The sequence below is a fragment of the Mycena indigotica genome (genome assembly GCF_014461135.1).
Source record: "Mycena indigotica strain 171206Taipei chromosome Unknown Mind.scaff0010, whole genome shotgun sequence".
NCBI lineage: Eukaryota > Fungi > Basidiomycota > Agaricomycetes > Agaricales > Mycenaceae > Mycena > Mycena indigotica.
This window is the reverse complement of record NW_023503009.1, coordinates 2,083,479-2,108,767: the sequence shown is the minus strand read 5'-3', so window position 1 is coordinate 2,108,767 and position 25,289 is coordinate 2,083,479. Positions and strand designations below refer to the sequence as shown.

Below are 25,289 nucleotides of genomic sequence, written 5' to 3'. Positions count from 1 at the left end.
GTAATTCGGCCGTGGTTTGGGGAGTCGATGTCTACCATGGGTTGGTCGTCGGACCCAGATTTCGGTGACGGGCTAGCGCGAGGTCCATACCGATCTTCGAACTGGAACTCGGGTGACTGGCTCTGTGTAATTCGGCCGTGGTTTGGGGAGTCAATGTCTGGCATGGGTTGGTCTTCCGTGTCCGAGTCAGGCTCAGATTCCGGTGATGTGCTAGTAGGAGGTCCATATGCCTGTTCGAGTCGTGACTGGCGTAGTTGGTAATGTGAGGTTTAGTGATAAATTATCGCAATACCACGTACGATGATTTCATGATAGCGCTGTCGATTATCGCGCAAAATTTCAGGGTCTTCGTTTAGGTCGTCAATCGGTTGTCTTTGTTCTGGGGCTGCGCTCAAGTCATGACAATTAAGAAAAGCCCTGCGTATTGTGTTGGAATGACAACCAAGAATAGCCGCAAGTTGATGCTCATTGTAATGCTCCTTCAGCGCACGACATATGACGCGAGCGCAATGGGCTCGAGCGCGTTTAACGCTGAATAAGTGAGTACTATGGACAGTGACAATCTGGAGAGCGTACCTTTCCCCGGTACTCGTCCTTTTGTTTGGCGAGCGAGCAGATGCCGAACGATTAGCGGCCTTGGCGGGATGGGGAGGTGAGCTTGCGACAACTCAGAGTTTTGGATTGCACCTTCTTTGGGGGGACATGGCGGCTCTGTGGAAGATATTTGGAGCCGTAAGAGGACATTTATGAGGAATCCAGCCGCAGTCCGTGGCTGTGAGTTGAATGGCGAGTTAAGCTTCGACGGGTAAACTTTAACTCGAAATCGCCAACTGAAGGAGATAGACGAAGTCGGTAGGCTTGGTTTTCCCGTTGCTAACGGCCTCCTCTTCCTCGCCAGACTCAAGCTCCTCGACCACTGGCTCGTCTTCGCCTGCATCCTTCGCCTTTTTTATCTTGAGGAACGCTCGGAAGTTGTGTTTACGAAGATCCGCGACGATGAGGGGCTTTTTGCCATTTGAAAGCAAGAAGGTTGCGCAGCAAAATTGTATTACTGCACGTGAAGCCGAAGCCTGAGGTTAATTGGACAACAGCCTAGTAGAGACTCCAAGCTGAACCGGTGGAGAATCCATATGGTATGGTTGGGAGTGAGAGAGCTGGTGAACGTAGCGGCGCAGGGCGGCGCGGAAGAGAAGTGTCACGAATCAGCAGAAACGTTGATTTTCATCAGTCGTCAACACTTTCCTGGGCCAAAGAGGAGGAGCAATAACTACATATTAAATAATAACGGGAGAAATGTATGTATGATACATGTATAGAACAAATCTATCTCATCTCTGCTGTCGTCATCGTCATGGCTGTAGCTACTTATCTTCAACTTCGCCCTCCAAAACAACTTCGAGGATTCCTTTGAGTTTCGTGCGCTCCTTCAACAACAACGCGTAGACCTCAATGGTGACGTCTGCCAATAACTTAGCTCATGGAGATGTATGGGGCAATCATACCAAGGTTGAGCACGGCCCGGACAGATCCATCTTGTCCTCGATGGAAAATGATTGAATTGACAAGGTCGTTCAGCGTGTTTTCGACCGTTTCGGACAGATGGTCGGACAAGTGTTGATGGCTGACATTGCGGAGGCTATAGTCAGCGCCTTCATCGGGGCGATGTAAACGATTTTGAAGGCATCAAGGTCGAATTTTCCTGTCTCCTCGTCGCGGTGTTTGCCGAGCTCGTTGAGGATAGCGACATTCGTCTAGGAAGGACATCAGGAACAATATATATTATTACAGAAAACAAACCTTTCCAGCACCAGCCTGGGCACAAAGTAAGATCGGCTCGTCCGTTCCAAATGCAATGGGATAGAGTTTGCTTTGGACGGGATGGAGGCGTGGAACAGTGAAGGTGGGTTGCCCAAGTAGGCATGCTCGCAATGGGTACGAAATCCATGTCTGGAATGGCTTTCTTTTTGGGAGCGGGTACGTGAATTTCATCGTAACCCTTCCTGGTGCGTTTGAAAGAGCATTCTGGGAGCTTGCATTTCTTGTTGGACCTAAGATGACCGCCCTGGCTGAATATCATACTCTCCACGGTCCGTTTTGGTTGCAGGGAGCTAGAGTATGTCGTGTTTCTGTTCATCAACATCCATAACATCATACGGCTTGGATTTGCCAGCCTGACGATTCCCCGAAAGCTCGCGAAGAATCCAACCCACGCCCCTTTCCCTCATCGCAACCTCCACGTTAACTCGCTCATCAGCATCACTTTGCATTTGTGCACCCGACGATGAGATCGCGACCTTTGAGGAATCTGGCTTTGATATGGAAACTTTGATATTCGAGGAGTTCATTCTCGCAGTCACGCAAACTCGGCTCGGAGCCAAGAATCGAGAGAACACTGAGGTTGTTTACTCGGCAGCGGTGACTAGGTCAGGGTAAATTTCTGAAACTTGACGTTGAACCCAGAATGCGTCGATGGCGTGAGGGGAAACGATGTCTTTGTCGGACTTGACCTTTGCGCTCTGGGCAGACTCGCCTCCAATAACAAACTCGCCCGAATCCTCCTCTGCTTGTTCTACAGGGCCATCGTCTGCTTCCTTTTCTCGTCGTCTGAGTCATCTCCAATGTCAAACCGTTCTGCCTCGTCATCGTCCTGCTCCTCCTCATCGAACACAACCGCAATTCCAACCTCATCATCCAGGCCCATATTTTGACGTCGAGATCCTTGAGGTGTCATCTTCGGCGCTGTAGTCGGTGATTTTTCTTCGAAGGACTGACAAGCTGCGAGAATTGCTCCTTGTTTACGCGGGCTGAAAGGATTTCTTTTAACTCGGTTTTCTTGTTGAAGTCTTCTCGTTTTTGAGCGTCTCGAGTACCAGGTCGGCAGCACTCCGAACGACGTCTTCCGAGGGAAGTATGGACAGATGACAGAATGAGCTCGTAGACTTCGCGCGTCTCGACTTTCCTGGGTCGATAAGTAAGGCCCGCTCCTTGTTCTTCGTCGTCTCAGTCATTTCCGATGTCAAACCGTTCTTCCTCGTCAGCCTCCGACTATCCGCTGTGATTTGGCACGGTTGGATGGATTGACTGGGAGGGGCAACTCAGTTCCCCGTTTGATGGTCGTTGAATGAGGAGGAGTTGGTGGCGATTTCAGCTCTGTATAGAGATCATCGGGATGGAAGGGTATTCGTTCTGCACAAGAAACAGTTTTCCGATGTGTTGATGCGTGAAGCGGCGGACGTGATGGAAGCAACAGACTATATCTAGGGCAGCCAGCGCCCATTTGCCTGATACAAGCGCAGGAGCGTCATTAATGGAGGAGGGTCGAAAGAGTTCGAAGCGGAGGAGTGTGGTATGAATATTGTGTCTACATTCGCCACCGACTTGGAGGATGATCAGCATTTTTCGCGGAGCTTAGCCCTATGACGAACCTTTTTTCTAGTCCGTTTGGCATCTTGGTCTCCTCCTTGCGGTATTTCCGGCCTCGAGATCCCCAGTTTTGATGCTCATCTGCACTGTCAATGGTGCACCAAACGACGCGAGGCACTCTTGAGCCATTTTTGGCCATCTCGCAAGAACCATGGCGCCGGCTTCCTGCAACGATATTACTTCAGCTTGGTTTCGGCGTCGAGAAACGAGAAACAACTGACGAATTTGCCAGGATTTGTTTTTGAAGTTCTTGTCCGAAACCTCTATGTTCTTCTTGTAGTCCTTGACTCCTCTGTCGACTGCTTCGAGTTGGCATCGAAAGTGCTTGCGGGGCGGCAGCTGTTGTTAGAGGCATGACATGTCAGTTTCGATTCCTGCATGGCCGTTTTGAACTCCAGGCCTGTAGGAAAGAACTTCAACTCGTCCACTAGAAAGCGTCAAAACGCTTGTGAAGGCCTCAGACGGAGAGGACCATCTTTAAGTTCGGTACTGTTTAATAATTACTAGTATTAGTTGGAGTCTAACTTGCTAGTAAATGGACGACAGAACAGCATACCCTCGGTGCGCAATAGCCTGAGTACGTGTATGGCCATGGCAGTTGGAAAGAGACTGTTGCCACTGGGAGTTGGAGTTGAATGGCTTCGAGACAGATGGAGTTGTGAAGCAGCCAACTAGTACTAGTATGTCACACAATCGTGCCACCAAGCCTCACTGAGTCCAGTCACTGGAAAGACTTCCGAGTCAAGTTCAGCATTGCATTGGTGTAGAGTATTGGTAAGCGGGTATAGAACGTGGCATGGAATACAAAAAGGCACCCTTAGGCTTCTTCAGGAACGGTACTATCCTCTTCAACAATCTCAACCGCAGAGAAAGCAGCATTCATGGCACGAACCGCGGTCCGCGAGGAACCGAGGAGACTATCGGCCTGCAATCTCACCGTCGTCAAGGTCTCTTCAGCTCGAATGAGAAGTTGGTGATCAAAGGCCTGCTCGCGGGATCCGGAGAGCCTGAGTGTGGTCATTTGGGTTTCAAGCTCGACGATTTTCTTGAGGGATGATTCGCGGCTATGAGTGATTTCGATGATAGTCGCCCTGAGATTGACGATCATGATCTTGTTGTTCGTCAGTGAACTACCATGCTCCCTGTTGAGAATTCGCCTGCGAAGGTGGAATTTGAGCCGTTGTGCAAAATCCTATAGCTTGTAGGAACGCGAGCAAGTTGAGCAGCAAGGATGGTACTTACCTTCAGAGCAGGATCCTCTTCCGAGTCACGCGATTCGATATCCTGTACATAAATAGTGGGTATTTGTAATGCTTCATAACGAAAAAATGCACCATGCGATCTACGGGTGGGCCATCATTTCGGGGAGCAGAGGTAGCACCTCTTTGTAGAGCGAAACAACGATCGAAGAAGGTTAGAGGTAGTGAGTTGGCTTTGTTGCTTTTGCGGCGAGTGCAAAGAATATTGGGGAAATGTGGGGCAAGGATAGGCTCATTGCACGATTGATGAATCGCTACTGAGCTGAAAGCCATCTTAAACAAGCGTATGGTGGCGCTGGCGGCAGTTTCGTTATATTCACCAAACAATGGCCAATAGTCTACCAAGAACGAAGAATGGCAGTCAGTAAAGTCGGCGAGTATGATTCTTTGGTCAGAAACGCTTGACAAAGATTCAGTGTTTTGAAGAGATTACGGGAGTCAAAGTTCTGTCAGAGATAAGTCACATGACCGGGGCTGAATTACCTTGGATCACTTTCTCTGGGTTTCCGTTAGATAGGCGGCCCTACCTGGCGGACAAGACTTTCCCGCACAGGTTGCGTCGTATATCTCCTCTGTCTAATTGCTCTTCGCTCGTTCGAGTGCTCTGTAAGTGACGTCCAACACAACCAGGAGGGCTTCTAGTCGATCCAAAAATGCATCCAGCAAATAAAGCAAGATTTTGGTGGCGGGTACCCTGTCCTGAGTGACAAGAACATCAACTAGACTGATAAGAGTTCTCCCAGACATTGGGGAAATGCTAAGTGGAATTGCCGTATCGTGCATGAGACGAGAATACAGAAGGGCGACATGGGTCAGTTGCGGAAGTGTGAGCTCAGTTCGAGATTGAATAGATGGGCTAGGGTGCTGCAGGTACTTGGGAGACCTGGCGAAAGTGAATTAATGACCCGATGTTAGATTCGGGATAGCTTGCCTGAATATTTCTTGTCCTCTCAGTCCCCCCCCACCTATCGAAACACTACAATTTGTTGAAACGGGGAAGATCTGCCCGCCAATCCGCGCGACGAATACTATCGAAAAGTCCTCCAACAACTTAACGAGGATAGGAAGAAATGGTCGAAGAACTGACCTTTCGCGTAGCCTACAATTCGTTTGTGCCCGCATCAATACACACATGCCTTCGATTGGGTCTACGATTGGGCGGCCGTTCGTCGCAGCCAAGAGAGTTGTCAAGAATTCTCCCAAACATTGGGAAAATGCTGATTGAGATTGCCGGATTGTGTAGACAAGAGTGATCTCTTGACCTAACTTGTGGCGTGATTATTGAAGCCCCACAAGATTCGCGCAATACTTGGCTGTGATGAGCGTGAAACAACTAGAATCAGTGAACGACATACTTGATGAAAATGCTAAGGTACATCCCCGAAACTTGAGTGCTGCCATGGTGCCAGGTAGTCGCGCTTCTCCATAAACCGGTAAGGATTGAATGTGTGCGGGCCAGGGAAATCAGCTGGGCTTAATTGTATTCCCTAAAGATTGGTGATGATTGCGCTGCCTTTGGAATGCATATTGCTTGATAGACAGCCTTCAGTGCTTGCATGAGAAGTGCCGCCACAGGTCTCCAGCGAAGTCTCTCGTTCAGGATAGCACATATAAGCGGGAGCGAGTCATAGTCGGGAAAAGAGGCAAGTCGGTCAAAACCAACGACAATGTCCAATTCGGCTTGCGCGCGAGGGATGAAAGTTGGTCCAACAGATCTTAGAGTTGATCTCTTTCACCAAACAGATGAAGTATTCGATATCTTAAGGGCGTTGTTGGAGAGCAGCAGGGCACCAAGGCGCGAGGAAATTGGGGAGGTCTAAGAAGCGCAGATGCTTTCGGCCAAATGTTTACCCGGTATACTGGAAGACATCAGAATCTGAGCAATATCGACAATGAGTCTGACTTTATGAGAATTGGGCGTCCAAAGGGAGGAGAAAGACTTGCTGAGGAACTGTTAAAAACAAAAAACGTGTTAAATCAAATTGATTGACGCTATGGATGAGCGCTGAGCCGCTCGCAAAATAAGCAAAGCTCTGCTGTGGTCGAGCAATAAACCCGCGACAAGTTGATGAACAGGGAAACCCGCTGTTCGACGACCGACGGTCCAGAGACGGCGTTGATGGCAACTTAGGGTCACATATCATATCATCGCATCGCGTGACATCCTGATCACGTCTTCTGGGAAAGTCTCCAGTGGTTGTCGTTGGACGAACCAAGAACGAACCCACATTTGGTTCGTCACGGTTGCGCAGTAAGTCCTCGTCCTCCAGCCCCGACACCCAAGTCTCCCACAAGTAGTAAGAGGTGTTATTGAGAACTGCCGTTGCTAATTCTGGCCTAGACGTTCTCGCAACATCTCAGTCTACTGCTACATCGTCTACTGATATCTTGGCCAGCATCTCGCAATGCGACGAACGGCGGGTTTCCCTGTTCACCCCCACCAAGGCCAATACTTCGTGCGTGCTTAATTCTCCACTTTTAAATATCTAATGCGCGCTCTCAAATCCAGGGGCCTCACGTTGAACAAACATTCAATGTGTTTTCTGTACTAATGAATTAATGGAGTCCATATCGACTGGCCATACTCTCGCGCTTTTAACACCCAATTCTTCACCACGGGTCTCTTTGCTAAAGTCCACAGTGCGACCCTCCAGCGGTTGTCGTTGGACGAACCAAGAGCGAACCCACGTTTGGTTCGTCACGGTTACGCAGCAAGTCTTCGTCCTCCAACCCTGACACCCAATTCTCCTACAAGTAAGAGTTAACCATGAGAATATCCGTCGTCGCTAATTCTGGCCTAGAATTTCATGCAAGCTCGCAACGCCTCAGTTTACCGCCACGTTGGCTGCTACAGACGCTCCAAATGCTGCTTCAAATCTTTGGCGCGCCGTCCAGCACGTTTCACTGTTCATCTCCACCAAGGACAACACTTCGTGCGTGTTTTATGCCTACACTTTGAAAGATCTAATGTGTGCTCTCAAATCTAGCGGGCCTCGCATTGCGTGGATCACAATATGTTCTAAACTAAAGGAGTCCATAACGGCTGCTCGCACTTTCAATTCCCAAGCTCTTAGTCTGCTGCTATCTCAGCTACCAGCACTCCCAATGTGGCGAGCAGCGGGCTTCCCTGCTCACCTCCACGAAGTCGGGGTTGTGTTGCTGCCCAATCCGGTCATCGTGGACGCCGACGAGCCCAGTGACTGGTTTATGGCAGATTATGCAGTGGATCGACGACATCTGAGTTCGCATACTTGGACTGTCCCCTCAGACTTTCCTCGTTGATTTACCAACTGGACGACGCGTTTTCGGGAAAGGCCATCACTTCAGAGCAACATTATCAGCATGCCATCAAGGCATCGGAACTCTTCGAAGAGCGGAAGTTTTCGAAGAGCGGAACTCGTTATGGTCTATATAAACAGGCAGACCGAGCGCCTACGTTATAGAACTTATCGTCCCAACTGAATCGCCCACTTCAAACATGACGCCCAGCGTCACTTCACCTCCCACACCCGCAACAAACGAAGCTTTGACAATGATCGACATCCTTGGGGTCATCTTCGAAGCCTGTCTTGCCTTGAACTTTTCTGTCGAATGGCACAACGACGTTCGGCAAAAGATGGCTCTTGGGGCGGTGTGCAGGTGTTGGAAATTCACCTTGGAGTCACTTCCCGCCTTGTGGTCGCACATAATTCTGGTCCCGCGAATGCCTCAGTATTACATCGACAAGGTTTTTCGACTTGCCAAGCAAGCTCCGAAACGTTTGAGCATCGACCTTGACCTGGACTCAAAATTGGATACCATGTTTTTGTCTTCGATTGCCGCTCTGCTGGTTGCCAAAGCGGAGACAGTCACTCATATCTCCGTTCAATATATTTCCTATTCCGCCTGGAACACATTTGTCGACCATTTATCAGCGGCCAGTCCTCAACCCCGCTTTCTCTCGCTCAGATCCTTCTATGCGACTTCTCCTACCGCCCTGCACAACCAACTCGAAGATGCCGTCCCACATTCGTTTCCAGATCTCGCAGCAAACCTCCAAGTCCTTTATCTTGACGGATTGCCTCCGTCGTCGTTTGTCGTTGGTCCCAACCTGATATCGTTGGCCTTAACAAACCTTGACTTGGCCCAGGACGATACGGCATCTTTCACTTTCACGACGACATTGCTGAACTCTCTTCGCCAAACTCCCCATCTCGAAACGCTTTTCATTGATGTGGATGAGTCCATCACATACCAGCCTGCGCCCCACCAACCAGTCGTTCTGCCTTGCCTCCACACCCTATCCTTTCTTTGTAATACGCCCTTTCCACATTGCTGCGGTTTCTTGCTTTCCCCAATCCACCTTCCCAAGCTACACAGTCTCTCATTGCATCTGGCCAGTGTGCACAATACCAACAGCTTCATCTCGGTCAACGGGACCCACCTTTCGACCATTGTTGTGCTGCGTCTCATCGGCGATATTTCGGTCTATATTGAGCCAGCTGATGGTCCAGCAAAGCTCTTGTCCTCGTTGACAGGGAGCAGGCTTCGTCATTTGAACTTTCTTGATGTCGACGGGCTATTTCCGTTCGATAGCGAACACAACGCCTCCATCCAAACGCAATTCCTTGAAATTCTCGCCCATGCACTTTCTCTTCCGAATGTTCGCCTTGTGGTCATACCGCCGTTATTCTCGCCCCCGCGTCCAGCCTCGCGTGCAAGCTTGATCAGGTCCTTGCTTGAGCCTGTTGCAATGCAGGCCGAACCTAAACGTATTTTCGAGGAACATGCATTATGCGTTAGCATCGACGACGATCATTCAAAGTGTGGTCGTATGTGGTCCTGGGACTATTGTGGACTTGCCTCGGAAAACAAAGCGAGTCGCTTTCACAAAGCGAGTCACTTTGACGCTGCTCTCCTCCCGATTTTTTATTTGTCGGGTTCGTCTTAGTTACATCGTGTATCTGCTCGCCAAGAAAGCTTCTGGAATATGCCTTTTTTGATTCCTTTGCTTCGTCACTTCATGAGGCGGTGAGAATTGACCAATGATCCGATAGACTTCTCGCTCTCTTCAATCGATTTGACCAGAGTGAGGCGACGGCACGAAGTGAAATGATGTGGATGACCGACAAGATCGATCGAGCGGGCCGGGTCATCATGCCAGCCTCCACAAATTTGAAATTACACAAAGGCGACATCGCTTACCGAATGATGAGTCAGCGAACAGAGCGCGACCAAGCTTGTGTAACTGTAAGCGAAATAGTTTTAGGTCTATAGGTCACTTATAACCCAATATAATCATGCTCACATGATATGGGTATTGTCACACCGGATCCCGGACACATGTGGTTTCTTTCTGTCATTGGCGATCAAATACTCTCAACTGAATGAGTACTCGCAGAGAAAATGCCATCAAAGTGTGCTTCTGCCCACATTTTGCCTACATTTATCATTTTATGAGCTACAGTAATGGGAGTTTTTTTTCCAGATTGTATATGTAACATACCTCGGGCGGTCACGTGACCGTTCCGTCACACTTCCATCGGTATCGAGCCGGCCGATAACGACACCACAATTAACATGCTCAACTCTAGCTTTTGATCATATTGATGGGAGTGAGCCCACCACATCTTAGGCACAAATATCGGCTACATTGGCTATTTTCAATGGGAGAAGCTTCAATTACCCATGCTTTGCCTCCCGCCCCGAACTAAAACTGTGCAAGGGGCGATAAGTGATGCTTCGGGATTGAGTGGCTAAGATGATTCAGGACGACAAGTCTAGGACAACTTTCGGTAGCATGTGAGCCAACGACTTGTGGACGAGGGTCGCTCGGAGGAGGTTTGCGATCGGACATGATAAAAAATCTTTCCGTTAATCAGCTTCGCCATTGTTGAGAAACTCCTTGAAACTTACGTTGCTAACCTTGCTAACCCACATATTCCATACATTTAGTAATTGTCTGCTTCAGATCATGGTCGTTCCAATCCGGGTGGCGGCGCCTCATAGCGACTGTGCAGCCAGGGGTGAGGTGATGTTCGAAATCCGGCTTGATGGAGAACCATAGAGGAATGCCAGGTGCATATAGTTCTATTCTTTCCGTCTTCTGTAAATTGTTTAACAACACAGCGCAGTCCTCGACCGCCTCCGACGCCCGCCATAGTGGCCAATTTATAGCGTTATCAATGATCAGCGCAGACTCGCGCTCTCCAGGCTAAGGAATTCATCAGTCCTTTGACACTTAGAGGACGACAAGTGACGAACGGTAATGAACATGAGGAGCTTGAAACGATTGTTCCATCGCGAGTCCATCGGATTACGAGGTACGGCGAGAATGGGGGTTAAGTCGGTGCCATTCTTTTGCAACGTTAGAGGCAATGGTTTTGCGACAGGTTCATAAGCATTGACAAGAATTGGTCCCGTTGTAAGTGTTGAAGATAAAGTAGACAGTTGTGGTTGGGAAGTTTGTGCGACCACGCAGGGTGCTGGAGCTTCGCTAGAATGAGGTACGGCGATTTGCAGCTCTCGAGGTATGGGTACCGAAGAATTGCCTCGACTTGTGTTAGTAGATGGCCGGTTTAAAGGCGATTCGGGCTGGATACCCAGTGACTCCGAAGCTATGGATGCCAATGAGCCTCGAGCGGCATTTACTTCGCTTGCATGTTTCCTGTGTCGATATAGCGAGCATCCTCCCCGTTGGGCACAGTGGTTGCGACACATTCTGTTATGACATCCAGGCGCAATTTTCTGGCGTATACAGTTGGCATGAGCGCAATGGAGGGCGACTTCCGGATCGGATATATCTAACAGAACATATCGAATTAGTTATAAGAGGATGGTTAACACGCACCAGGAGAGGCGCTCTCGGTACTGGCTAAAGGCAGCACAAAATCCTCCCTGCTATCACTCTTGTCGTCAACATCCGTTGCGTGATATGTCGTTGAGGCTATCTGGTCTTGTGGGGCAACAATCTGTTGCTTCCTGGTAGTTGGTTGGATTTGAGCGAATAGGAAGAAGCGCCACTCACGCCTTGGGATTCGTCCGATTCTTTGTCTTCGACGGTCTGACTCTCTCGCCTGACGTTAAGTCGAGACACCAGTAAGCACTACGATTTGACCCCATGTCATTTGTTGGGCACCAGTCAACATAGTCTTGGACCCGAAGAAAGATGGTGTAGAGTGAAAGAGTATTGTAGACATTGCTCTGACAATTTTTGAAAATATTGCGTCGCGAAGAAAGAATCCCTTACCATCCATGAGGTTGTTTCGCGGAAGGCGACGAAATGCTCCGAAAGAGCATTCTTAATCTGTTGCGAGGAAAGTATCCCAGATGGACTAGCAGCAAGAGTTAAGGCAATCAGAATCCACATTGGTGTCTTGGGACGTCTTCCTGTGTCAACGATTAAATGAAGACCAATCGCCCAATCAGCTGGGATAGCGAGACGGTCTCGAAGATATTGGGGGCCATCCACAAAGGTGTTATGGTTGAGTTCCTTTTCCGTGCAAGCCAATTTATCGTTATTCTGGTGAGACGAAATTGACAGATCCACTCCCGGCGGTGGAATCACTCACCTCCCACGAATGCTCCGAATTCTCATCCTCGTTACCATACATTGATGCAGATGGGCCGCCTGCATCAACTAAATCGTCGAGAGTTGAATTGCCTGGCCGAGAGGCTTTGGATGGACACTGAGAAAACGGCCATCTTTTCTTAATGGTCAGTGAGTGAGCGTTGTAAACCAAGACATACATCGGCGGCAAACGGAAATGAGGAATACCAAGTTTGAAGGTATCTGGCTTGCCGTACGAGACATGTCGAATCCCAAAACAGTGCATTGAAAGTTGAAAGGAAGTTGCGATGTGACAGTCATGAATATCATCCCCGATTTGGATGGGGTACCAAGTTTCTCACTGTGTTCATTGCGACCTACTTTGGTCGGGGGCGATGGATCGGAAGAGCGTCAAGACAGACAACGAGTGACTCGTAATAACCACCTTCAAGTTGATCCAGAACATCGTCGCGCTGGGTAGCATGCTCCAAGACGCCAGTCCTTACTTTGGACATGTTAGCACGACTGCCGACGCATTTGTCCTCATCAGACTCGCTCAAGAAGGGAAAATCTCTCGTATAACTCGGCGTATCAACATACATCAGCTCAAGTTTGAACTCAAGAGTGGCGCAGTCTTTATTTTCAGTCCAGGAGAGAGTAAGATACAACGGTGGTATGGTGCGATCCTTCAGAGTCTTCCAGCCTGAAACTGAGTTTACTGACGGATTACACAGATGGATTGTCATGGTCGGGGCCGACGACCATAGGAAATTTTGTGGTGCGACCCAAATTTTCAGTCTTAGATATGACTACTCATTTATTGCCAGTTTCAACGAGAAGTGATAGGCCGCAAAGACCAGGCGCAGTATGATAATATAATATAACGATTACTGAACTTCAGTTTCGTCCCAGGGCCGCCTCTAGAGAGACGCAATTTCATTGTCTGTCGAAGGAGGGTTTCAACTTCAAGCCAAATGGTCTCATTAAGAAGGTATACCTTTGTTTGATATTCATGATTGAAGATAAAAAGCTCACAGATGATTACAATGACCGTTGAAGAAACTGAGTACCGGGTCATTTCGTACTATGCCGCTTCAGACTGCCTTAAGGGAGAATTAAACGTAAGTTTATTGCTCAACTCTGCGTCTCAGAACCAATTCTAGTTTTTCGGTTATTGAAGACATCATTTCCATCGACGTCTGTGCCCATGAATTTTCGCCTCATCCGCAATGATTTATTAAACGTGGAACTACGATTCGAACGGAACTCGCCATCTCTGAGGTTGGTTATCTATCCAATTCCCCCCAACACTAGTTAAACCCTCCGATGCAGCCCATATGGCAATACCTCGCTGTTTGAGATAGAATCAACAATTGACCCTTCTGAGCGACAAAACAGTCAACACGAAATGTTTCGACGACTCTCGCCACTCAGATCAGCCCGACCCGCCATCTCACGCAAACTCAATGGGATTCCAGCATAAAGGCGATAAGAGACAGAGGGCCATTCTCCCACGCCCTGCTCACCATACGATGACATCCGAAGCTCCTGTTGTCAACAACGCTGGAGGCCTCGTTGGTCCTCAAATGAACATGATAAATACTCCTGCTACCACAAACGAGCTTGCACCTCTGCCTCAGATCTCTCCCCGTGTATCACGCGGCACTCAGGCAACAAGCCCTCAGCAAACTAGTGCGAGCTTGACTAGTAATACTCCCCTGAATTTGGCGTCGGGAGTTACAGCGACTGGAACTAGTCAGATGGTGGAGACTGACCCTGCTGCTCTTCGAGCCGCCACCTCTTCGACCAGTGCCTCTACAGTCAATGGACCAGTCTCTTCGTCAACGACTACGGCATTATCGAAAAAGGACGGGGACGGAGAGCAGACGGAAGACAACGTACTATTCGAGGAATGGGGCCTTACACCCGCCCCGTCGGGTACGGAATCTGCGGGAGACGCACGCGAACGTCTCAATGATAAACAGTCCGCATTTGAGCTTCACGTGTCTCATGTCGACGAGGCACATCGGCCCGACAGTCGAATGTCGCGCGAAAGATATGAAGAAACACGTTTTCTGACTGTGCAGACGTCGTTCACTCAAGTGCAAGGCCAAGGCCACGACGCTCTCATTCAGCGCATTAACGAACTCCAGGCGCAGGTTAACCTTCTTCGCACCACGAGAGGTCAAGTGCAAGGCATGACCACTACAGGCCATGCAGCGTCAACCCGGGTTACACCCCCCAAATCTCTGTATCCAACATGCCACTCCCGATGGGTGCCTCGGAAACACCTTTTTTGTCGCCCACTCAGGCTCCCGTCCAATCCCAGCTGCAGTACGGAGGATTCAGGCAGCCATCCACGCATCAGTTTGATGCCCAGAACTCCCCCAGTATTCGCTGGTGTCACATTACTCTTCAATGAAGGCGCGGGAGGCACCGACCGCTGAGCGCGAGTCCCCATCAAAGCGCCAGCGCACCAGTGCTAATCAAGAGAAGCTACACGATGTCTGGCTTCACGGAGTAACCGCGGGAGACGCAAGGGAAATCGCCGGGGCAACTGTTCAGGTCATCCCTGATTTGGGAACGGAGTCCTTCCTCAATGCCATTCGCGTCCGCGACGCTACTATCAGCATTCGGTTCCGTACACGTGGCTTTGGGCTCATCTTCATGGATGCTATTTCCAACCACCCACCTCCTGGGTTTGAAGGACTCCGCGCAGAGTGGGCCCCAAGCCCTATGGACCCCGTTGCGGTTGTTTGAGGAGACGCTTTTCCGTCCTCGAGTGACAAGGAGGACCTCCTTATGTGCTTAAACCTTCGTTTTTACACAGCAATTGTAATTGAAAGTGTGTATTCAATGAATGAAGAGCAATTCACGACGAAACAGACGGTGATGGGCAAGGCTAAGGAGATGATTACTAACTGCTGCGAACAACAGCCCAAGCGTAGGATTCAGAGGATAAATGCCCAAGAGATATATATTATAGCCACGTCAGATGTCTCCGATACGCTGATGTGAGGAAAGGTTCAGGCTCATACCCATCCGTCGTCTCAGCGCTAGTCCGAGAGGTGTAGATGTTGTCCTTGCTGAGATCAGAAGAAGAGGCAATGATCATAGCTGGTCCTTTAGCCCTGTCCTTCAGATTGGCGGAGACGTTGACAATCTAGTAACATGTTGATTAACGTAGATGGCAAAAAAGACAGACCAACCCACCAGCATCAATGTCGAAAGTGATTCGATTTGAGGGACACCTTTGGGAGCAGGGGAATTCTGACGAACTACCAAGGAGTTTGTTATTCGCAACGAGTTCACGTTCGCCCTGGTAGATCTTGACCTCGATAGCAGTTTGACCGTCAGCGGCAGTCGTGAAGACCTGCGACCTTTTGGTAGGAATGGTCGTGTTGCGAGTGATGAGCTTGGTCATGATACGACCGAGAGTTTCGATACCTGTGATCACCCGTCAGTCTAAACTCCAAAAGATAGAAACACAATGACTTATCAAGAGAAAGAGGCATAACATCCAAAAGCAGAACATCCATGACGTTGCCGACCAAAACACCACCTTGGGCACTAGCGCCAATAGCGACAGTCTCGTCAGGGTTAACACCCTTCTTATAATTGATAGGCTCGCGACCGAAAACGCTCTTGACAGAAGGATAACCTCGTGGACATCGCTGGGCTTGACGCCAGCACCGAACAGCGCCTTCTTGCAGGGAGCGACAATGCGTTGGATGAGGGAAGCAGTAAGGGCCTCGAATTGCGAACGGAGGAGTTTCGTGTTAATATGCTTGGGACCGGTTGCGTCGGCGGTGATCAACAGCAAGTTTCCGTCTGGGCGGTTGACGAAATCTCAATCTTGGCCTTTTCTGCCGCTTCACGGATACGCTGGAGCATCTGTAGCAGCCAACGTGGTTGCCAGCTTGGATGAAATTCTAGGCCGGAATTAGCGACGACGGATATTCTCAAGGACAACCCTTACTTGTGCAGTAGATATAACCGCTGGGGCAAAGGTAGTAGGTTTTCGGAGATGGAGCAGAGCATAAAAGACGGGCGAGGCGAGTTTGAGTACGAGCATCGATGGTGGCGCTAAAGATGGTATCTGGAGTAGATAGTGGTGGGCGCAAGCAGGTTGGGACAAATGTTTGATGTGGGGACCCGCTCGGCTTCCTCAAGGTAAACGAAACACTTTTGAGGTTTGGCTGTACCCAGCTACGATCCTATTCGTTGCGATTCAAAGTGGATTTCTGGACCTCTATCCATGGCTTTGGTCGGAGATTATTTGCGATTGCAACTTGAAGTGTTTGCGTGCTTGTTTTCTTTCGCTAAAACCCCATCATCGTGCCTAGTTGCGGCCAACGGCCAAGAGGTTTTAAATCCGTCCAGCCTGCCCGAAGGTGAACAGGGAAACCCACTGTTCAACGTTGAGCGGAGGGTTGTTGATGGCGGTCCGTCACATCAGGACCCGTGTGAATCCCTATTGAGGTCAGATTCTGAAAACGAGCTTGGCCAAAATTTGTCCGGATTTTTTGGACATCGGACTTGACCAGTGTTGTCCGGATTTGGCTCAGACATGCGAGAAATCCCGAAATTTTGTCCGGATTCCGTTCCGACCTCAAAAAAATCGCAGAAACCGTAGAAACCGCAAAAAAAAACCATCTGAGAACGTTTTTAGAGTGAATACCATACAGTTACTCCTCTATTCCATCCTCCTCCTCTATATCTAGCACATTTATATTCGCTTTTCCCTTTCGTTGCACGGTGGTGAGGACAGAGACCACGGAATACGGCGGGTGCGTTCTGCTTGGATTGCGGTTGAACGTGGGACATCTTTCGAATTTCCATGTCCGACCACACCCAATCCAGTCTGCTTCCCTCCATTGGTCGTTGGAAGCAGTGAGGTCTTCGTCGTCAAAAAATTCGATGGCTGTTGACCGGGACATGTTTTTTTGGGGCAGTCAGGGGCAATACTTGTTCCAATGTTCACTTCCTACCGTATCCTAAATTTTATTTGCGTTGTGGGTTGATCATGCCAAAAGTTTGTCCGGATTTGAGATTCAACCTCCCCAACAGCCGGAGGTCTTGTCCGGATTCTGAATCAAAGATGTCCGCTTCTGGCCCGATTTCTGTCCGGATTCTGGTCAAACCTTCGTCAAATTTTCCAAAAATTTGTCCGGATTGCGGTATCTGACCTCAATAGGGATTTGCACGGGTCCTGTCACATCTAGATCTGATTTGATCTCGTGACATCACAATTCCAAGTCTTCTCTTCGTGCAAACGCCTCAAGTCCAGAGTGCGACCCTCCAGCGGTTGTCGTTGGACGAACCAAGAGCGAACCCACGTTTGGTTTGTCACGGTTGCGCAGCAAGTCTTCGTCCTCCAACCCTGACGCCCAATTCTTCTACAAGTAAGAGTTGACCATGAGAATATCCGTCGTCGCTAATTCTAGCCTAGAATTTCATGCAAGCTCGCAACGCCTCGGTTTACCGCCACGTTGGCTGCTACAGACGCTCCAAATGCTGCTTCAAATCTTTTGCGCGCCGTCCAGCACGTTTCACTGTTCGTCTCGACCAAGGACAATACTTCGTGCGTGCTTAATTCTCCACTTTTCAATATCTAATGCGCGCTCTCAAATTTAGCGGGCCTCGCATTGCGTGGATCACAATATGCTCTAAACTAATGGAGTCCATAACGGCTGCTCCCGCTTTCAATTCCCACGCTCTTAGTCTGCTGCTATCTCAGCTACCAGTACTCCCAATGTGGCGAGCAGCGGGCTTCCCTGCTCACATCCACGAAGTCGGGGTTGTGTTGCTGCCCAATCCGGTCATCGTGGACGCCGACGAGCCCAGTGACTGGTTTATGGCAGATTATGCAGTAGATCGCCGACATCTGAGTTCGCATACTTGGACTGTCCCCTCAGACTTTCCTCGTTGATTTACCAACTGGACGACGCGTTTTCGGGAAAGGCCATCACTTCAGAGCAACATTATCAGCATGCCATCAAGGTATCGGAACTCTTCAAAGAGCGGAAGTTTTCGAAGAGCGGAAGTTTTCGAAGAGCGGAACTCCCTATAGCCCATATAAAAGGGCAGAGCGAGTTTCGACAACGTACCAACCGAATCACTCCAAATGGCATATCGCGAAACTGCACCCTCCACAACCGCAACTCGTGAAGCTCTCACGTCTTTCGATATCCTTGGGGTCATCTTTAAAGCCTGCCTCGCCTTAGATATCTCACTTGAATGGCAGAACGACGTTCGGCAAAAGATCACTCTTGGGGCGGTGTGCAAGTTGTGGAAATTCACCTTGGAGTCGACTCCCGCTTTGTGGTCGCATATCATTCTGATGCCACAAATGCCTCAGTATTACATCCACAAGGTTTTTTGGCTCGCAAGGCATGCTCGGAAACATTTGAGCATCAACCTTGACCTCAGTTCGCAATTGATTTCCCCATTCTCGTCTTCGATTGCCGATCTTCTGGTTGCCGCAGCGAAGACAGTCACTTCTATCTCCGTGCAATATTCTTCCTACTCCGACTGGGATACATTTGTCAACTACATCTCAGCAACCAACCCTCACCCAAACTTCACATCACTCCGGCGCTTCTCCGCGACGCGTTCGGTCTCTTCCTGGAGCGCATTTGACGCCGACCTCCCTCGTTTGTTTCCCGGTGCCGCGGTAGACCTGCAGCATCTCCATCTTGACGGCCTTCCCTTGTCCTCGTTTGTAGTCGGTCCCAACCTCATATCGTTGGCCCTCACAAACTTGGTTCAAGACCATCCGGCTTCTTCCGATTTCGCTGCCACCTTCCTGGATTCTCTCCGCCAGACACCCCACCTTGAAACTCTTATCATTGATGTCAATGAATCCTTCACTACCCGATTTGACACCCACCGCCCACTTACTCTTCCCTGCCTCCACACCCTATCGTTTCTCTGCAATATGCAATCGCCGCACCCCTGCGGCTTCTTGATATCCCTAATCAAACTTCCGAAGCTCCATACGCTTTCATTGGGCTTGGCGAGCAACCATAACTCTCATAACTTCATCTCCGCCAATGAAACCCATCTTTCCACCATTACTCTTCTGCGTCTAATTGGCCACATTTCTCTTTACATCGATTTGACCAGTGGTCCCGCAAAACTTTTGTCGTCGTTGACGGGGAGTAAACTGCGGCATCTGGATTTTCTCAATACCGGTGGCCTTTTTACTTTCGATGCCGAGCGACAGCTTTGGGTTCAAACGCAGTTCCTTGAAATCCTTGCACATGCACTTACCCTTCCGGCTGTTCGTCTCTTGGTCATACGACCGTTACGTTCAACCCCACACTCGCCCTCCGCCACCGACTTGATACGGTCTTTGTTGGAGCCTGTTTCAACGCGAGGTGAGGTAAAACATATTTTCGAAGAACATGCGTTGTGCCCTGTTTCAGGCGGTGGACATTCCAATTGTGGTCGCCTGTGGTCCTGGGACTTTGAAGGACTTCAGCAGGCAAGTAGAGCCAGTCATTCTACGCCTGGAATTCGTCCACTTCCTTCCAATTATATCTAGTCATCTTTCCAGCAATTCCATTCATCAATTTCTCGTTCAACTATATCTATTCATCTCGAGTCCCTTGCGTTTTCTAATAGAGGATAGGAATATGTCGAATACTTACTTACGTGCCATCAATGATCAAATACTTTCTTGGTCATGACCAAAGTCCAAAGAGTCAAAGACCTTGGAAAGACAAGGCGCCCACCAAGGCGCGCACTCAGACACGCCATAATATCGTTGCTTATCCAACAACGACAACCTTTAGTGACTCAGACGACATCCGCCGATATGCATGGCGGTGGCTTGGTACGTGTGTTGCTTATCACGTAGATTGGGTGACGCTACAGCAGCAATCTTTTGAAGCCGTCAAACACTCGTTCAGCTAGCGTGGCAACGAGTTGCTCCCTCTGAAGAGATGCGGCACATTGACACACTCCCGTACGGGCCAAATACTCTACTGCCCGCCGTTGTTGCCCAGAAACTTTGGACGAATGGTGCGTCGACTACTTATTGTCTATTTTTATTCTTGCTAAGCCTATCACACGATTGCAGCGAACGAACTACTCATTGAAAAAGCCGGCACTACTGTAGCCTGAGCGAGATTATTGTGCATGCTATCATTCAAGGATTTTGTCGACATTTGGCCACAGCGTAGTAACGAGAACACAGTTTTCCCACTACGAACTACCCTACGTCTTACATGATACTGGATGATTTCACTTCTGACTTCCGCGAAACTTTTAAATCTTTTACCCGAGGAGTTCTCGAAGGCCTCGACTGGAGTGGAATATGGGCTGTTGGTTCAGCAATTCTTCAATCTCTCATCGGGACTGATATACAGGGACCATGCTGGGTTTCTGAGTGGAGCGAAGATAGAATCACTCTCATCCTTGTGAACCATCACGCACAGTCAATCGAAGTACGTCTCGAGCGGGTGTATCGAGGCTAGCAATGTATTCGCAACCTGGGTCTGGAGGGGAATCCACTACATGTCCCTCGTCAGTGACTTCTATCCTCGTGTCGACATCATTCTTCACCCCTTCCCAACCGTCGTGCATTGGTTCATCAAGCAAGAAATCGACGCACTAGCATTGGATTGGAACAACTTGACTTTCATCATGATCCCTCATGCTGCCAGAGCGATTGAATGTGAGTCTTGACTGCTAATCGATTTAATGAGAGCATGGTTTCCCATTGACAGTCTCGCGAGTGTTTGATAAGTTTCAAATTTTGTGAGTTATATCGTTGCATTATCTACGCATATATGCACATCTACAGACTCGTATCGTTGGCCATTCTAGGCAAATATGATTCTTGAAAGGGTTTGGGGGTATATTTCACCGACGAGCAAGACTCAAAAGCAGACAGGCAAACTCGAAGAACAGGTGAACATCTCGCCAGGCATGCGAGCGATGGTTCTTTTCAACATCGCAACCAAAGCAGACCTCGCAAATGGGACTTGTGGAACCATTGTGGACCTGAAGCTTGATCACAAAGAGTCATATCCGTTAATGACCGACCAAGAGGGTAAAGTCATGCTGCGATTTCCGCCGGCGGTGTTGTTATTCGAGCCAGACACCAGGACCTTTGGCTTTATCAGTGGCTTACCAGACGGCGTTCTGCCTGTTGTCCCCTCGGCAGTGTCATTCCAAATTCCTACAGGCGGCACTCCGAAGTCGAGAACAGTAAAGCGACGGCAATATGTGATGACTCCAGCATATGCATTTACCGGCTTCAAGTCCCAAGTGCAGACTCTCGAATATGAAATCATCAACCTCGGTGACCCGCCGACCGGTAAACTGACACCATTTTACGCGTACGTAGCGCTATCGCGCAATAGAGGACGAGATACGATACGAATTCTGAGGGGTTTCAACACTGAGCAGCTGCGAGTGGAAGACGAGAGATTGGATCGATTGACAGAAGGGCCCAACAGTGGAAAAGGTTTACATTAGGTCGCGCGTTTGCTCTGACTAATGATCTTCAGACACAGTCGCGCTCTCAGTTCTGGTGCTCGTTTACTTTCTGGCAACTACGACTGTTAGCTTCTGATCCAGATGCAGTGAAAGTCTTTCACTGAAAGACTTGATTCGGAGAATCGGTTTGTGGCCAAGTATCCCGAAGTTTGGCCGGCCCAGTCGTATCTACGGTCCGTTGTCTGTCGGGAAAGCGGACGAGCGCCTTTAAATTTGACATCACTCTTGAAAGTGGAGCGCAAATTGCGGACGAGGGCTATGTCCCAACACAACATCGAGCTGACGACAAATAGCAGCAAGAAGGCATTCACTATTGGACGGCAAGATGAAGGATATCGGTGTTGAGCAAGAGAGGTAGACAACGCGACGGCAGTGGACGCAGGTTGGAGATAGAATGACAATTTATTCTGTCCTTGGTTAGCAGCCTAGTCTTTGGTCGTATGTGCACGCAAGAGGTAGGTTGACGACAGTAAGGTACTAGATCTGGTATAGTTGTCCAATAAGGGGGATTTACCATATTACCTATATACAAGCATTGCAGTTGAAGGGGCAAAGAATCAGAGAGCATCATTCTTGTTCCTCTGGATCATCTTCGTCGTCTTCATCCTTCTGGCCACTGCTCTCGTCGTCTTCACCCTCTTCCCCACTCTCCTCTCCATCGCTGCTGTCATCTTCCTCACTGTTCCTCCAGTTGGGAGGAACTCTTTGGGACCCGGGCATGGGGAGGGATGGTCATGCGAGCGTTGACTCTCATTTCTAACGGCCTTGCCAACTGTTGTTGACTTTTTTCTTCTTCCTCATCATGGTTGGTGATTGCTCCCTCATTGTTGTCGGTGGAAGAAGCCACTAAACTTCTCAATCAGGGAACAGGTCATGGACATACTGTAGCGATGCGGGGCAGCTGCCTTGACCCGCTCGTTCCGTGAGTTCGAGGGGCACCGACTGTTGGTGCAGCGACGTTTAAGTGGGTTTCTGGTGAATGATGTGATGGCGTTGCAAAAGAAGCAGGAGACGCTTTTCTCTGAACTTGGTCGATTGAAGAACGAGTCACAGACTCGGCGCGAGACGAAGTACGTGGCGGAGGAGGGAGATGTAAAGCTTTTGTTGAACATGCGGAGCGAATAGGCGGTTCTGCATATGCACTATACGGCGACGAAGCCATATGTGCTGGTGGTGGAGGAGGAGCCGACCAATTTGGAACTGGACTGGCCCGTTCTTGGGGAGGGGGCGGTGGTGGAATTGCATAGCCAGAGGAAGTAAATATGCATTCGATATTTTCGGCCGATTCAGCGTTGAGGTAGCAGGAGTCGGGGGAAGGGGTACGGCAACCTTTGGGGCTGAAAATGGAGTCGTAGTTGTCTCATGACGGTTTGTCGAGGCTGAAGAGTATTATGGCGAGTGTGGCGTTGACGGAGGCGGCACTGCATAGGCGTTAGTCAGTACTGAAAAGAGTTGTTACCGAGAGAGCAGATTTCGTACCTATAGCGGTGCATCGCGTTTGTCTCCCGCAGTCAGACAGTGAATTTGGTCTGAGAGGGGGAAAGTGTGACGCCGACCAAAGAGTGTGACGACCAAAAATAACACATCGTGTGGAGGGGGATTGGATTGGATTGGATTAATACGCGGCAACACGGTCCGACTGACGAAATTGAAGTATTAGAAGGAGCCGAGGGTTGAAGCCAATCGTCGGAAGAGTCCGGAGCCACTCCATCGCCGCCCACCGACGCACAAGTCAAAACTTGTGCGCTTAGCCTCAGACTTAGAGTCCCGCCTACTATTTAGGAAATGGTCATTCATGTTCCCGACAAGTGTGTCAATGATAATCAAGGCAGCTCAGCTCAGTGAGTGGTCAGACTGTAAGGAAGGAGCGGCCTTATTTGAGATATAACAAGTATTAGAGAAAATTAACCGGTACAAAAAATTCAGCTCCGAACCATCCCACTCTATAATGACTGGGTTCACTTCGCAAGGTAAGTGTTCGATGCTCCCAAGACCACAATAAACCACAGTTTGAATGATTTTCCTCCGAAGAGAGACACACTGCATGTGCTTCCAAGATGTGTTTGGCTTTGGAATCCCTCGGAAGATCGTCGAATAGAGATGACATCAAGCTTCTACGTGAGCCGGGATGTGGAGGTAAAAATAACGGCGGTATGACCAGCAGGCGAATAGCAGGTAAAGAGAGTGCATGGGTAAGAATTTCCAAGAGCCCTCGTTGAACATCGACGATGTGATCAGCATCGAAATCAAAACTACCCACGAGATCGAGGAAATCGATGGATCGAAGGTTGCTCCCAGTCAAAGAAGACAAAAGCTTTTGGGCGCCGCCACTAGTGAACTCGAGGTAAGCAGATGTGTTGCCCAAAAGATGGAGCCCCGCGATGACGGAGATTTTGGATGAATTTAGCGAGATGAAGTCCTTCGTATTGGGAACATTGGCCAAACCCACGGATAGTGTTTGAAGTTGTGGGGCGACAATCAAGGAGGCCAAAAAGCCACAGCGATGTGTCGAGGACAGCATGCAAAGAAAAGAGAAAGTGTGCAAATGAGGAAGAACCACAGGTGCAAGCGAATTTGACGCATTAAGATGGAGGGTGGACTCTGGTGGAGCGCCAACCATGAGCATGCTGAGTCTGGGAGTGTGACGAAGGGTGTCCAAGAGGCAGAGGGCAAACACGGTGGATGTCGCATCATCGTAGACCGAGTTCAAATTTGTGAGGGCCAAAGAATTAATATTGGGACCAACGGCAAATGAGGACAAAGGCAACCCATGAAGGAGGAGGTGCTGCAGATTTGGGGCATAACCCGGGAACCGATGAGGGAGGTCAGCGTCAAGTTCACTCCAAAGAGGGATAGGAGTGGTAGCGGAGAATTGTTGGAGTGAGGTAAAGCGTGGTTGGGAGTGGATTGCTGATATGTGGTTGATAAATCCATCCCATGTGGAATAAGAGGAATATTGCACGCAGAGATGAGTGACGGTCTCTGCTGTAGCGACCAAGAGAGCGGCAATCGAGGGTAAGAATGTGGGGGCCAATTCCGAGTAGATATCGATGCGCAAACGTTTCGGAGTTGCCTTGGCAAGACGAAAAACTTTGTCGATGTAGTACTGAGGCATTCGCGGGACTAGAATTATGCACGACCACAAGGCGGGAAGTGACTCCAAGACGAGTCTCCAACACCTGCACACTGCCCCAAGAGCCATCTTTTGGCGAACGTCGCTCTGCCATTCGACAGAAAAGTTTAAGGCAAGACAGGCTTCGAAGATGACCCCAAGGATGTCGATCATGGCCAAAGCTTGATTCGTTGTGAGTGAAGTGACGCAAGGCGTCATGTTTGAAGTGGGCGAGTTCTATAACGTAGGCGTTCGGTCTGCCTGCTTATATGGAACATAACGAGTTCCGCTCTTCGAAAACTTCCGCTCTTCGAAGAGTTCCGATACCTTGATGGCATGTTGATAATATTGCTCTGAAGTGATGGCCTTTCCCGAAAACGCGTCGTCCAGTTGGTAAATCAACGAGGAAAGTCTGAGGGGACAGTCCAAGTATGCGAACTCAGATGTCGTCTATCCA

At 49.4% G+C, this 25,289-nt stretch overlaps 7 protein-coding genes across 7 annotated transcripts; 3 read left to right on the top strand and 4 right to left on the bottom strand.

The window, feature by feature from the left end:
* Window positions 1-1,361: 1,361 nt before the first annotated feature.
* On the bottom strand, window positions 1,362-1,989 carry MIND_01135600 (uncharacterized protein; the record flags this gene model as incomplete). The annotated part of the gene is made up of 4 exons (XM_037367900.1): window positions 1,362-1,459; window positions 1,503-1,532; window positions 1,598-1,751; window positions 1,798-1,989. 4 exons carry the CDS (start codon window positions 1,987-1,989, stop codon window positions 1,362-1,364), a joined length of 474 nt encoding a protein of 157 aa, XP_037215732.1.
* A 6,171-nt stretch (window positions 1,990-8,160) lies between these two features.
* Window positions 8,161-9,612, top strand: MIND_01135400 (uncharacterized protein; the record flags this gene model as incomplete). Its single annotated transcript, XM_037367899.1, has 1 exon — window positions 8,161-9,612. One exon carries the CDS (start codon window positions 8,161-8,163, stop codon window positions 9,610-9,612), a length of 1,452 nt encoding a protein of 483 aa, XP_037215731.1.
* A 978-nt stretch (window positions 9,613-10,590) lies between these two features.
* Window positions 10,591-12,506, bottom strand: MIND_01135300 (uncharacterized protein; the record flags this gene model as incomplete). The annotated part of the gene is made up of 7 exons (XM_037367898.1): window positions 12,411-12,506; window positions 12,233-12,365; window positions 11,911-12,183; window positions 11,689-11,864; window positions 11,512-11,642; window positions 10,926-11,464; window positions 10,591-10,875 (listed from the first exon to the last, which is right to left on the bottom strand). Exons 1-7 carry the CDS (start codon window positions 12,494-12,496, stop codon window positions 10,591-10,593), a joined length of 1,623 nt encoding a protein of 540 aa, XP_037215730.1. The 5' UTR covers window positions 12,497-12,506.
* A 186-nt stretch (window positions 12,507-12,692) lies between these two features.
* On the top strand, window positions 12,693-13,693 carry MIND_01135200 (Protein related to pac2; the record flags this gene model as incomplete). The annotated part of the gene is made up of 7 exons (XM_037367897.1): window positions 12,693-12,888; window positions 12,945-12,988; window positions 13,038-13,075; window positions 13,123-13,201; window positions 13,248-13,331; window positions 13,391-13,491; window positions 13,543-13,693. 7 exons carry the CDS (start codon window positions 12,693-12,695, stop codon window positions 13,691-13,693), a joined length of 693 nt encoding a protein of 230 aa, XP_037215729.1.
* A 1,497-nt stretch (window positions 13,694-15,190) lies between these two features.
* Window positions 15,191-16,285, bottom strand: MIND_01135100 (Heat shock protein 70; the record flags this gene model as incomplete). Its single annotated transcript, XM_037367896.1, has 7 exons — window positions 15,191-15,373; window positions 15,424-15,488; window positions 15,523-15,657; window positions 15,710-15,821; window positions 15,872-15,997; window positions 16,119-16,142; window positions 16,190-16,285. The coding sequence occupies 7 exons, from the start codon at window positions 16,283-16,285 to the stop codon at window positions 15,191-15,193; spliced, it is 741 nt and encodes a 246-aa protein (XP_037215728.1).
* A 2,052-nt stretch (window positions 16,286-18,337) lies between these two features.
* Window positions 18,338-19,759, top strand: MIND_01135000 (uncharacterized protein; the record flags this gene model as incomplete). Its single annotated transcript, XM_037367895.1, has 1 exon — window positions 18,338-19,759. One exon carries the CDS (start codon window positions 18,338-18,340, stop codon window positions 19,757-19,759), a length of 1,422 nt encoding a protein of 473 aa, XP_037215727.1.
* A 3,855-nt stretch (window positions 19,760-23,614) lies between these two features.
* On the bottom strand, window positions 23,615-25,051 carry MIND_01134900 (uncharacterized protein; the record flags this gene model as incomplete). The annotated part of the gene is made up of 1 exon (XM_037367894.1): window positions 23,615-25,051. One exon carries the CDS (start codon window positions 25,049-25,051, stop codon window positions 23,615-23,617), a length of 1,437 nt encoding a protein of 478 aa, XP_037215726.1.
* Between the last annotated feature and the right edge of the window lie 238 nt (window positions 25,052-25,289).